The 13,483-nt window shown below is 42.1% G+C and overlaps 1 protein-coding gene across 1 annotated transcript in view; it reads right to left on the bottom strand.

Annotated features, from left to right (window-relative positions):
- Positions 1 to 685: 685 nt before the first annotated feature.
- Positions 686 to 13,483, bottom strand: part of aldh16a1 (aldehyde dehydrogenase 16 family, member A1) — a 16,398-nt gene continuing 3,600 nt past the window's right edge. The window contains exons 2-17 of the mRNA XM_037689405.1: positions 13,190 to 13,289; positions 12,977 to 13,103; positions 12,738 to 12,895; positions 11,948 to 12,025; positions 9,533 to 9,720; positions 9,288 to 9,446; positions 9,060 to 9,218; positions 7,857 to 8,013; positions 6,372 to 6,447; positions 6,097 to 6,202; positions 5,504 to 5,637; positions 5,228 to 5,398; positions 3,096 to 3,300; positions 2,821 to 3,006; positions 985 to 1,110; positions 686 to 853 (exon numbers count right to left, since the gene is read on the bottom strand). Coding sequence (XP_037545333.1) covers positions 686 to 853; positions 985 to 1,110; positions 2,821 to 3,006; positions 3,096 to 3,300; positions 5,228 to 5,398; positions 5,504 to 5,637; positions 6,097 to 6,202; positions 6,372 to 6,447; positions 7,857 to 8,013; positions 9,060 to 9,218; positions 9,288 to 9,446; positions 9,533 to 9,720; positions 11,948 to 12,025; positions 12,738 to 12,895; positions 12,977 to 13,103; positions 13,190 to 13,289 — 2,298 coding nt within the window. The remainder of the gene's footprint in view (positions 854 to 984; positions 1,111 to 2,820; positions 3,007 to 3,095; positions 3,301 to 5,227; positions 5,399 to 5,503; positions 5,638 to 6,096; positions 6,203 to 6,371; positions 6,448 to 7,856; positions 8,014 to 9,059; positions 9,219 to 9,287; positions 9,447 to 9,532; positions 9,721 to 11,947; positions 12,026 to 12,737; positions 12,896 to 12,976; positions 13,104 to 13,189; positions 13,290 to 13,483) is intronic.

The raw sequence follows: 13,483 nt of genomic DNA on the forward strand, positions 1-13,483 counted from the left end.
GACATTTGATCTCAGCAGAGTCCATCTGCAGGTCACAGTCTGTAAAAACACCTTTCATCCACAGTCACTCCTCTGGTGAGGACATTTAGATTCTGTGGACAAAACCAGATTTCTGGTGCAGTAACATCAGTTTAATTCAGGTTTGAAATTACAGACACCCCCCCCCCCCCCCCCAAAAAAAAAAAAATCTACTCTAATGAGAGGAGTCACCAGCAACAGACCAAAGGAAGAGCAAGAAAAATAAAGTTTACAACCAAAAATATGTAGAAAACTCACCGACCTGGGTCTGAACCAAATAAGTGAAATACCTTCCTAAAATTGTTCTTTTTTATTAACCTTAAAGGAAATGATACAGTTGGTGAATATCATGTTTAACCATCTCTCTTCTTAAAAATTCTCCTTTGTGAACCATTAAAAACTGACAAAACAACCGTTCTGTTACAAATAGGGAAAAACTAAAAGACTGGATTATTTTCTTTCCTGTCTGAAATACTTCTGCTGTTGTACTTCCCCATGTACAAGAGGACACTCGTGTTTGAATTGCACTTCCTGTTTTGACACAGTATAACAGATCACAGGCCATCTTTAGCACAGAGGAATACAAAATACTGGTCTGTGAAACAGTGACTGCAGCTGAGATGGTTAAACATGTTTTAGGTCACGGTAACTTCCTGCCTCTGTCATGTCACGCAGTAGGAATCCAAACACTTTTCCACTGAACAGCTTTTCTCCATGTGTCTTCCAGCAGGGACGGATGAGACTGGGTCCAGTCTGTCCCATCCTCGTCCTTGTGACGGTGGAGCCACAGTGTTTTCAGCGGACTGGTGCAGGTGTACTGGAGGTACTGGCAGCCCTACAGCAACAGCATGAAAGATTAGAGGAAGTGATCGTGTCTCTTTCTCTTCTGAGAATGCAGGTTTGATTAAAGGCAGATTTTAGAGCTCACTAATATCATCATTCTGTCTTCGTTCAGTTTGTCCTCACCTCAGTGCTGCCCCAGTACCAGACAGCCTTGATGACGCTGTGATTAGCAATAGCCACTGTGAGCTGGTCTGGACGTCCTGTAATGATGTTCACCAAACCTGCAGGCAGCTCTGAAGACTGGAGCACCTGAAGAGGCCAAAGAGGAAAACATGGGAAGTGTAAAGTGTGGTGAAATGAACACGTGTTGTTAGTTGACCTGTTCTGCAAAGCTAATGATGTCAGGAAACAGTGTGAACGTTTATGAAGCAGCCACACGAGTGTGATTCACTTTTCTTCTGTACATTTTCCAACAGGATTCTCTTCCCTCAGTTTTCAGCTATTTCAACAAATCATAAATCAAAAGTTCAGCTCTTCCAGGACAATCCTGCTACGACGTTTGGTATTAGTGCAACTTTAGCTTTTTGAAATATTTAGCTTTTTCTGCCATTTTTTTCTCATAGGAGCTCGTTTTACATCCTTCAGATCTTTAGACGTGTTTACAACCTTTTACTGCTCCTTTCATGGTTTGTTCTGCTTCAGCTTCTTTCAGCTTCCATGTGAATTTTTAAACTTTTTTCAGCTCTTTTCAGCTGTTTTGTGTTCCTTTCAGATTCTTTCAGCTAACTACAACATTTTTCTGTTTCTTCTAATTCTTTTCTGCTCCTTTCAGCTTATTTCTGCAAGTTTCAACCTTTTCTGCTATTTCAGCTACTATTTAGCCGTTTTATGCTAATTTTAGCATTTTCAGCTAATTCCACAATTTTTTGCTCTCAACTTTTTTCAGCATGATTCAGCAGAAATGTGCTCTCTCCATTTTCTTCTGGTAAGTTAAGCTTTCTACTTTTTAAGCTACTTCACAGCTGTTTTTTTTTTTTTTTGCTTGTTGCTAATTTCAGCTTTATTCAAATAATTTCCACTATTTTGTGCTCATTTCTGCTTATTTCAGCCTAACTGGACAAACATGTCTACTTTCTTCTGCTAATTTAAGCTTATTCTATCTTTCCAGCTACTTTTTAGCATTTTTAGCTAATTTCAGCCGCTTTCAGATAAATTCAAAATTTCATGGTAATTTCTGCTAATGTCAGCTTGTTATGCTCCTTTCATCTTATTTCTGATAGTTTCAGCTTTTTCTGCTATTTTAGCTACTATTTAGCTTTTTGGGTGCTAAATTTTGCTTTTTCAGCTAATTCCATGTTTTTGGAGCTCATTTCAGCTTGTTGAAGGATTCAAGGTTCTTTATTTGTCATTCGCACCCCATGTGGTACACGTGGTGGAACGACATTGTGTAGACAGGGTCTCAGTTACATCCAACAATAAAATGTAAAAGAAAAACAGTAACAAGATCTAAAGATATGAACTAAGAAAAAACATCAAACCATCAAAAACATCATTGTTCCACTTCCTTCTGGTAGTTTCCGCTTCTTTCTGCCTTTTCAGCTATTTTTTTGTTGTTGCTCATTTCAGCTTTTTTTTAATCTAATTTCCTATTTTGTGCTCATTTCTGTTTATTGAAACCTAATTCACATATATGTTTTTTTCTGCTTTCTTCTGCTAACTTGGGCTTGTTCTTCCATTTCAGCATGTTTTTAGTGAATTTCTGCTGTTTTCAGTAAGTTCTTCAGCAATAACCATTCACACTACATTTTGCAGGAAATGCAATTTCTCTAGTTAATTTGAAATTAAATCTGATAAATGCATGTGTGTAAAACTAATATTTTCTGCCATGTTCCTGACAACAGGTGGACAGAAACACTCACGAGTCAGGATGTTGCAGATGTTTGCTAATTTAAATAAGAGATAACCTGACTTTGGTCTTAAGTGGCTTTGCGTTAGGGTTTAAGATGTTTAAACACTTACTTGAACAAAAGTCAAAGCCGGCAGGGGATGCTTCCTACTGGGGACTATGACGACTGCGTTACCAAAGGCAACAGCTGCACCGAGAAGCGTTACCATCGAGAGCAGGGGACTTTTGTCAGGGAGGACGATCCCAATGACTCCCAGGGCTTCAGGGACGGAGAGAGCAGTGCCAGACTGTGGCATGGGCTGAAGGAGAGGGGGAGCAAATGAAGTTAACAGAATCCCATCCTCACCACATTCAGGACTTTATATTCTAATGTCTTTGAAGGCCTCACCAGTGATTCTCCCTGCACTTTATCACAGTAAGTCGCCCACACTCTGAGCCTGGCAACGCTCAGCTCCACCTCCTCTTCAGCCTCGGCCAATGAGACGCCAGTCTGAGCGCTGACCGACGTTACTGCCTCCGCCCTCTTGGCTTCTAGGCCTTTAGCCAAAGTGTAGAGTGACTGAGCACGTGCACAAGGACTCCTCTTCATCCAGCTAAAAGAGGAAAGAGATGTTCAAATAATCAGGTTTTAATTTCAAAACTAATGTTTGTTTCTCAAGTTACAGTTTGTTCAGGAAGTAAAACCTTTAAACAGTGGCTGATCCATCATCTGACACGTGTTTGCTTATTAGACTTCAGTCTATTATACTGTTAATAATTAATCCATGTCATGTGCTCACACTCTCTACGACACAGCAAACCCTGTCTTATCACGCTTACACTGAACTTTGACTGACCAATCAAAAAGGACAACAGATTGTTGAAAAAGACAAACATTTTCTCGTGAAAGTCTTGAAGCTTGAATCACTTGTTTTGTTTGAAAGTCAGTTCTCAGCTGGAAATGTGTTATTGGTAAAAAAAACCAAGCCATGTTTTGACCTGAGTCAGCATTTATGGTTTAAAGGAGTTAAAAAGATTTTACTGTTGTTTTGATGACTCAGACAAAATGTCAAGACTGTTTTCACAGAGCTGTGATTGACCCAAACGAGTAATTTAACTAGTCCTGACAGAAAACAGAACACGTTTCAACCAACCTAAAAATGTAAAAAAATACAACTAGGAGAAAATTGTGATTCAACAGTAAAACATTCTGCTTTTGTAAAACGTGTCTCAAAATGAGAAACTCTTCTTTGCACCAGCTGAATGTTTACACAAATCTACTTTTCTTTCATTCAACCTTTATTTATACAGGCTAGTCTCATTGAGCCACGGGGACTCATTTACAAGAGACACCTGTTACTTAAGAGATCCTGCTGACATTTTGAAGTGTGGACTGAAAGGCTGTGAACAATTAATAAAAGACAAGAGTTGTGGACAGGTGTAGGTGGCAGGCCAGACAGAGCGATTCCAAAAACTACAATGGAAAAAATACAGAAGGAGCTCAGTGTCCCTTGCCCAGACGTGGACTACCGGAGCCCCATCGTGGAGCCAGACCTGGGGGAGGGGCTCGTCGGCAAGCACCTGGTGACCAGGTCTCTACCCATGGGACCCGGTCGAACTCGGCCTGAACGAGCAACAATGGTTTGCCTTGTTGTGGTCCCACCACCTGCAGGAGGGGCCACATGAGTCGGGTGCATGACCATAATAATGTGCTTAATGTGCGGGACGGGTCCGTGTCCGGCTTTTGGTCGAGTCAGTGGACGTGTGTGGCTGACGATCCAATTATATGGCAACATGGCTTGCCATACAGTCACCAGCCGCACGTGGCCCTCTGACCGCGTGCCGACCGGCCTTGAAAGAGGTAAAACATTCAGTTAAGTTTCAGATGGGACTGTACTGCCAGGCAGCGATCCATCAAAGCCCAAATGGATGTTCAGCCGCTGCACTCAGAAGACGCGTACGGCCGATGACCCAAACAGGTGAGATCACAAAATACTGGACATGTCAGAGCAGGGTCCGTGTCTGAATAATGCAGAATGCAGCAGAAGCAGGGATTTAATGCGCTTTGACAGCCATGAAAAGACAAACTCCCCCTCAGCTCAGATCTTCTGTCCCCTTAGATGCGCGTGTCCACCGACCGTTAATAACTAAATAAGCAGTCAAAGCTTAATTAAAATGTCGGGGGGAGGAGGTTCAGAGCTGTAATTACTGTTAATTCGTCGGGTGGGGTTCAGAAATGATGGCTACGGGCTGGGGCCGGGTTGGATTTTTTGGGCCCGAATGCAACTCTAGACCATACTAATAATTAGATGACTTTTATGTTGCATTGACATTTTTTAGGCCACACTGGTTTAATTAGAAAATATATTTTGGTTTGAAGCTTGTTAAAGTCACACTCTGGGACAAGATCACCTATTTTTTTGCATTTAAACACATTTGCTGAGGTCATTGCTTTGTCAGTAGATATGCAGGACTTTGGCACCACAGAGTTCTGTTTGTGTGCACGCAGTTATAGATTTCTTTTTGTGTCTCAGCTCTCACCCAGGCTGGACTTTGATGGCAGCCTCCACAGCATTGCGAACATCTTTCCGACCTCCTTCGGGACAAAAGGCCAACACACTACCGCCCCCTGGTGCCTGCACAGCTACACTGCTGCCCGACACTGATTTACACGCTTTGCCTCCAACAAAGTGCAGGTAGGATGGAGGAGGGCTGGGATGAGAAATACACAGAACAGAAAACAACCTGTTTAAATCTTCATTAAGAACACTATAGCATCCTGTTTCAATTAAGATAAAAAGATTTTTAAAAAACTACCTTGCAAGATCTGAAGAGTCAGGAATGACAGCCTGGGATGCTTCTGTTCCAAACTTTGAGTAGTCCATGGAAACAGGAGAGGAGTGAGAACAAGGAGAGGAAGAAAAGGACGGGCGCAGAAACTGGTACAAACCCTGGAGGGAAGCAGAGGTAAAAATACAGAGACCAAAATAAATGGTTTCATCGGAGCTTACAGCTAAATATCAGCTAAAAGCAAAAGCAACAAAAGGCCAACTAAAAGCTTGAAGCAGAAAAAAATGCTAGCTAGCGTGAAGCTCAAAGTAACATAGGATGCCACAAAATAATTAAAATATGCTGAAGATTTCCAAGAGAAAGGGAATTAAAGAAGTCTCTGTATTTTTCTATAATATATTTGTTTTTAAAAGTGTAAAAGTTACACAAACAAATGATTAATCTCACGAATGAGCTGGACCTTTTGATAAAGGAATGGCTAAAACAGTGTGCAGAAGTAGTTCTACTGCAAACATAAATAAATAAATGCATACAGAAAAAGTAAAAAACAAACAAAATGCAAAACTAAAGAATAAATGCTTAAACAGCATTCACGCTATTAAGGTTGGTTCTTAACGTACCTCCTGTCCTCCGTCGGTGCAGGAGCTGCTGTCTTTGTGACCAGAGACAGGAAGACAGGGATCGAACACGGAGCTGGAATTCACCCACACCGATCCAACCAACAGACTGGGAGGGAGAGAAGAAACACAGACTACAGTGAAGCCTCACATGTTAATAAAAGCTGAAGAATAAGAACACAGACAGAGAACAGGGCAAACAAAAAGTAGTTGGTAAATGGAACTGACAGCGTAAAGAGGAGAACGTTATTTGAAGACAAGGAATATATGTTGTTTACCTCTTTGCTGTCTCCAGAGCCAGAGTGAGATCTTCAGTCCAGATGGATGCTGCATGGCCATGAGGACTGTGGTTTCCTGATCAAAAACACAGAGCACCACAAAGACTAGATCCACTGAAACTTCTTTTTATTAACGTCCCTTTCACATTAAAGACCTCGCTACCTTCTCCAGGGCCTACAAGACCTATAAAAATGTGGCTAGATGGCAACAAATCTGGACAACTTTCAATTTAAGGCCTGCTTTAAATTCTCATCAAGCCACACTGGTGCACACAGGTCACATGTCATGAACAAACTGCAACCGGTCTCACCCACACTCCACCCAGGACACTACTACTGCTCCCACAATAATAAACCACCCTGTCCATCCCCATTTAATGGGGGGCCCACTGTATTCTTACACTCATGAGGATTTTGCCATGGCCCCACAAAAGATCATCCACATTTTCTTTAAGCCACAGCATGGTTGTCTGCAGTGTGAAGGGGGCATGGGAGAAAAGTTAACTTTGGCCTCCTTCCTTACTAGAGCTCGACTGATATATCGGTAGGGTCGATAATTTAGGTCGATACAGATGTTTGGGGACCTATCATCTGTGACAACGGTCCCATTATGCTCTGATAAACACTTCTAATTTTCACCCCTGAAATGCTGGAACCAGCTGTAATTGTACAATGTATCCAGCAGAGGGCGCATGAACACTACTTTCAAGTCATGGCCGTTCACTTAAGTTTCACTTTCACATTCAGCACAGATGAAGCAGGGAGCAATACTGTGTAGTGTATTTTGCTGAACAGAGCATAGTAAGTTTATTTTAACTGATCTGTAAAACAAATCAACAATAATAAATTATTTTCAATCCTCCATCCTGCTTGTCATTAGCTAAGTGACTCTCAAGTTAGCAAGCTAACATTTAGATGACCTAGCATAGGTTATAGCTTTATAAAACTTTGTCCAGAACAATACATTTAATGTAGCAGTAAATATACATCAGTGTTACTAACATTATATTTGTCATCCTCAATGAAATACATCGTTTGTCTGAAATCTTTACTTCTCTGCAAAGAAAAATAAACTCTGCTGTGGTCAATACTAATTAGACCTTCACCATATGTGACAGGCTGTTTAAACAATGAACAGTGTTTCTTTGTTTAATTTATATTTATGTAACACACTTGATAACTTTATGGTGAATAGTGGAGAATAGAAAATGTGAGCGGACGTTAGGACGACTGTTTTTATGACCAGTGCACCACTTGTAAACCTGCTGTGGGACTACGTATAGAGTGGATCTGATTAGCTTAGCTTCATGGTTGCCAACAGATGTGCTAAATAAACAAGCCCAGCTCCACTCACTGTCTTAGAATATTGGGGGTGGACAAAGCTCAAAAATTTTCAGCCATTATATCAGTTATCGGTGGGCACAAATCCCCCACCCCCATCGGTGATGGCCAAAATTTCCATATTGGTCAGGCTCTATTCCTTACCCAAAACCACAGCTTCTGAGTTGCTTCTGAAAGTCATGACAGGCAACAGAGGTCCAGGAGGGGGGCTGACCACAAACGGTGAGGAGGGAGCCGCACCACACAGCACTGTGGGAGGATACTGGGCACCAGAAGGAGGGGGAACACAGGACTGGACCAACTGGGAAGAAGGAAACAGAAGAAATAACTCAACCTGTAAACAGCAGATTATTTATTTTGTTTTGTTCCATCTAATGTACACCAAGATTTAAGCAAACAGCTCTCTGAGAATCACCTGGTTTGTGCGAAATACTATTTTATATTTGTCGAACTGTCTATCATTGGTACTTTTCACAGCTTTAAGTAAGCAAAACGCATAATTTGATGAGTCAATCTCTGATGGAGAACTTAACAATGTTTACTTCTTCTGACTAACCATGATTTCAGTGATTGTCAAACTTGAACCAGTTCACTGTATCGTTCACATCGAGACGGAGCCTAAAAGACAGATGTGATGTTAAATGTTTGTGGATGAACTGCACATAAGAGAAATGTGTGTATATAATAATAAAACTGACAAGTATTTTTATTGCTTGCCGTGGAAAAGCAAAAGGCAGACAATAATGTTTTTGTACAAAACATCTTTCGAATCACTGGATGAATTTGATTAAAACTCAAAGATTTCAGTGGCTGTAGATCCAAAACCGATTCGCTTGTGGAGCCAACCCAATTAAAGATGACCTCCACAAACAACTGAGCTCAGAAAACACACAAAAAGGCTCCAATTCAATACATTTTATAAATACTGAACTGAAATTTTGGTGTGAGGGTCGTTGACAACACATACGCATGACGCCAATCGTGCACGTTATTTTCATAGTTTGACAAAACAGCTGTAGTTCTGTCTCTTCTCCACATAGGACGATGCATGTTTTTAAACTCTGGCAGGTGATCTGCAGTCCTCCAAGGAATGCTAGGCCTTTAATTTGAGCTGTATGCGTTAGAGCTTTCAGGTGGGGTGCTACAGTCTCTCTCATAAAGCTGCTTTACGAGTGTGTCCAGATGTAAAACGGTACTAGAACTCAAAGCTCTAAAGAAGCATGGGCCACGTAAGACACAGTGAGGTGGAGATGCTCACTTCATCTCATAAAACCAGTTTCTATGCAACGAGCTGTAAATTCACGATTAAAACTAATTAAAAATAATTGCTGAGTTTTTGGAGCCGACCGTTGCCCCCTGCTGTTTCGCCTCCTGTACAGCAGCGTCCACAAGGATCCTGTCTGCATCGCCGCGCAGAGCAACGCACTTCATTCCTGCCATGCGCAGCTTGAGCCGGGTCACGACGCTCTCTGCCACGCTCTCCTGCACACACAACAGCCAGCGGAGCTGAAGACAGAGAGGAGTGTGTTAGAGGGCGTGCTGTCGACAGGAGAGACGCTGCAGCCATTCACTCACCTCGCTCTTCTTCTTAAAGGCGGCCTGGATCACTTCGTCCACAGCACTGTTGATGTCAGCTGACTCAAAGACGATAAAAGGACACGTGGCCCCGATACACGAAGAGACGGAGACAGGAACTCCCACTCCTGCTGTGGCTTTACACAGAACTGACCCATCCTGCGAGAGCACAAACACTGGTCTTTAGTTTTATTATATTTATCAAATGTGCTTTAGGATCAAACTAAAGCTTAAACTCCACAAACCTGTTTGTTGCCACTGTAAGTCACGTAGCTGACGTTGGAGTTCTGGGCCACTTTGGCCCCCAGAGTCACGTCACTTCCTGTTAAAACATTAAGAGCCCCAGCAGGAAGTCCCGCTGTGGTGAAAAGATGAGCCAAGAGGAGGGCTGGAGGGGCGGCGCTCCGACCGGGAACAACCACCACAGAGTTGCCTGAAAATAAAGAAATAAATTAAATAAAAACAATTGGTAATATTCCTTTAAGTCAATTCATTAAACCCCTGGAAATATTCAACAGCTTTTCAAGCCAAAAAAATCTTGTTTTATAATTACTTTTTTTTCCTGCTCATTAAATGTTGGTTTTTGTTCAGACGTGACATGAAGCAGCTAAATGAATTTTCCTGATTCCTGCTGATCTGACCTCAGAATAAATCAATTAAGATAATAATTAGAACACTAGAAAGTTTCTGCAGAAACTTTGACAGGGACTCCATGTGGCGGCCATTTTAAATTTTTTGATTTAACAGTGCTATGTGTTGGGGGTCACTTCCACCAAGCTCCAGCTCAATATGGCAACAACTCAATGTGTTATAAACATTTTTTATTTTAAGTAATGGGGGCCATGCTGGATTTTTGTTTTTGATTCAGTATGTGATGGGAAATGTTCTCAGCTATAACCACACCAGCAAAGTCCATGCTCAATAATCCAGGTATATAATCCAACAATTTTCAGTCATCAGAATCAGTTTTGTTTTGTGTGTTTCCTTGACTGATGAAGCCTTCTGGATGAAAGATGAAACATTTCAGAAAAAAAAAAAAAATGTGAGCTAAGCTAGCGGTGTGCACAGCTAGGTAAAAAGCTACAGAGGTAGCACCGTTTCCCTCACACATCCCTCCAACAACAACTGCTGGCAAGAACGTAGCGGCAAGGGCGTCCGAAGCATCCGTAATGTGGGGGGGACATAATGATGTGTGCGTGCGTGCACGTGTGCGCACGTAAAAAAATGTGTTCACTAGTGAACAAAAAGCTGCATTTCACCTAGATTTCCTTTAATTTCACACATTTAAAGCACGTTTCTCACCAAGTTTGTGTAAATTCAGCAGTGGGTTTTAGAGACATTTTAACTTTAATACACTTTAATACAGAGCGTCAGGTCGGCACTATTTGTGTTTATAGAGAAATAAAAAAACATCACCACTAGACATTTTTACTTGTGTTCAACACGACTCATCTAAATGATGTTTCTCATGAAGCTTGAGGACAATAAGGTGTGGGGTTTTAAAGACATTTCAACTTTAATGCACCTGAACACACCACATCTTACACCTGCAGCGTCTTACAGCGTCACAGTTACTGCTGAGATAAGATGCTACAGACGTAGCGCTGCACTCAAGCATCCTCCTAACATGAATGATTGATGATCAACCCCCCTGGTCAACCACTGCTCGCACTAAGCTGCTAAACTGGCGAGCGAGTAACTGATACGACCACCTCCTCCACCTGTGCGCATTTTCTGCCGAGGCAAGAGGCAGGAAGGGACGGTGGAGAGTTGGAGGTAACCAGGAAAACCTGGAGTGGAGTTTTAGTGGCTTGAGTATTCTCCTATTAATCAAGTGGAATGGATTTGTTCACGAAGAAAGAGAAACTGCGCCGCCTGAACTAATGTTTTATAGTAAAAGTGGGGGGGGTCCAAATGAACGTTTTTTTAATGTGGGGGGGACTTGTCCCCATCACATATAATGGTTGCGACGCCTATGTGTAGCGGTCAACAAAAATCCCTGAAGAGGTGAGCGCCACGCCAAGGGAAGTGACCTACGGGAAACACTGGAGAGACTACATCTCTCGGTTGGTCTGGGAACACCTTGGAGTCCTCCCAGAAGAGCTGGAAGAGGTGGCTGTGGAGAGAGATGTCTGGACCTCCCTGATCAAGCTGCTGCCCCTGAGACCTGACTTCAGAACAAGAGGAAGATGATGGATGGATGAACATTGAGTGTCTCCAAAAGAATTTTAGTGCTCCTTCACTCCAAAGCTCTACCCTGAAGGATGAGTGTTATTGTAAAAGTATCTGGACAGTTTCTTTTTTTGTGCTGAAACGTTTCGCCTTCGATCCAGAAGGCTTCATCAGCACAAAAAAAAACAGAAACTGTCCAGATGACCTGACTGAAAAATGTTGTATTGTATACCTGGATTATTGAGCATGGACTTTGTTATTTTAAAAGTACTTTCCAGTGCTTTTTCTTGGGATTATGTTCTACCTGGGAATTTATTTTTTATCCCCGTTTCTTGTAGTTGAAACTGAGTACGGTTAAAAAAAGTGTATTTTTTTTTTTTAACTTCCCTAGTTCATGAAAATGTTTATTGCAGTTGAAACAGATTTAGACTACAGGACACAATGGACTTTATCAGTGAGGGTCTGAAAAAGACAGATGTGTATTTTACCCATGGCCAACGCTGGCAGGACTTTAAGCATGAGGGAATACAGGGAGCAGTCATCAGAGGAGACAACAACCACTACACCTAGAAGACATGGGAAATAAAGAAATGATAAAAACCTTCATAAATATTCAACACAGACACTGAAAGCATTACATTAAACTGAGATGGTTTGAAGTGGGGTTTTGTGAAAAGTTATCAACCAATAGTATCTTACCTGTTGTAGACAGCTCTTAGAGCGACCTCAGTTTAAAGAAACAGAGTTTAAACTCGACAGAACTGATGAGACAATGGCTAGTCTGAGTGCAGCCAAGACCTAAACTAATTATAGAGATCAACTCCAATCTTCAACATTTTAATGATGACGATTGTTAATTTCATATTATATGATTATAAAACACAATTCTATGGTTAATTGCAAACAACAGTGCCAGCAGCAGCTAGCTGTAGCACTTCTGGTGCAATCTGGACACCATACTTCTGCAAGAATAATTGTGAAATGTGAAACTGATAAAGGTTTAAAAATTGTATTAGTGTTTGAATAATTGTAAAGCTCGGTACTGGACAAACCAGTCCAGAGAAGGTTGGTCCAGTGCGGGCTTTGTTTTTAATAGGCTGTCTACACATAAGCGGTCTATGGTCTGCTCAGACTAGCCGTTACCCGAGTCCTACTGGACTTAAACTCAAAAAACTGAGGCCGTTCAAAGAACTATCTACAACAGGTGAGATATTAATGGTTAATAACTTTCCACAAAACTCCACTTCAAGATGTCAAAAAGAGCCTTTCAAAGCTCACCAACAGGAGACCAGTTAGAGATGAGGTGGTCTCTGAGCTGAGCCCAGCTGCTGTAGAACTGCAGCAGTCTGATCAGGGAGGAGAGCGAGCAGGAGGCCTCACACAGCTCACACAGCTCCGACACACACTGACCGTGCAGCCCGAGGACACTCACCAACCTGTGAGGTGGACAGGGAGCGGCCATTAATGAGCATAGAGCTCAGAAGGCTCCGGAAATGTTTGGACACGGTTTAGCAGACCTGAGCAGGATGTTGGATCTCTGGGTGCAGGTTAGGCTGCTCCAGGTCTTGTAGCCCCCGTCAGCAGATGAGGCGCACTGGGAGACGTCCCCATCCTCAGCAGATACTGTGCTGCACACCACGCCACCTGGTAAACAGGAACACCTGTTAGTGTTACTGATTTCATCCAAACAGAGCCAAATCAGAGCAGTCTGCTGGAATTACAGCTCCCACCTTTAGAGTCAGTCAGGGAGCAGATCAGTCTGTCTGCTGGACGAACAAACTTTCCATCGATGAAGAGACCGAGAGAACGAGAATGATGATCTAACCAGGCCTGAAGATGAACAAACAAAAGGTTCGTTTCAAAAACAAGAACATATGAAGCACTGCTGAGGAGAAAAACTCACACTGCAGGTGTGAGTCTGAGACATCTGTATGGGACTTCAACCACGAACAAGTTACACCAACAGGTCCAAATGTAGAAAGATGACGTGGTGAAAGATGACAAGGTGAAAGATGACGTGGTGA

Source organism: Nematolebias whitei, chromosome 15 (genome assembly GCF_014905685.2).
Source record: "Nematolebias whitei isolate Nwh7 chromosome 15, NemWhi1, whole genome shotgun sequence".
Lineage (NCBI taxonomy): Eukaryota > Metazoa > Chordata > Actinopteri > Cyprinodontiformes > Rivulidae > Nematolebias > Nematolebias whitei.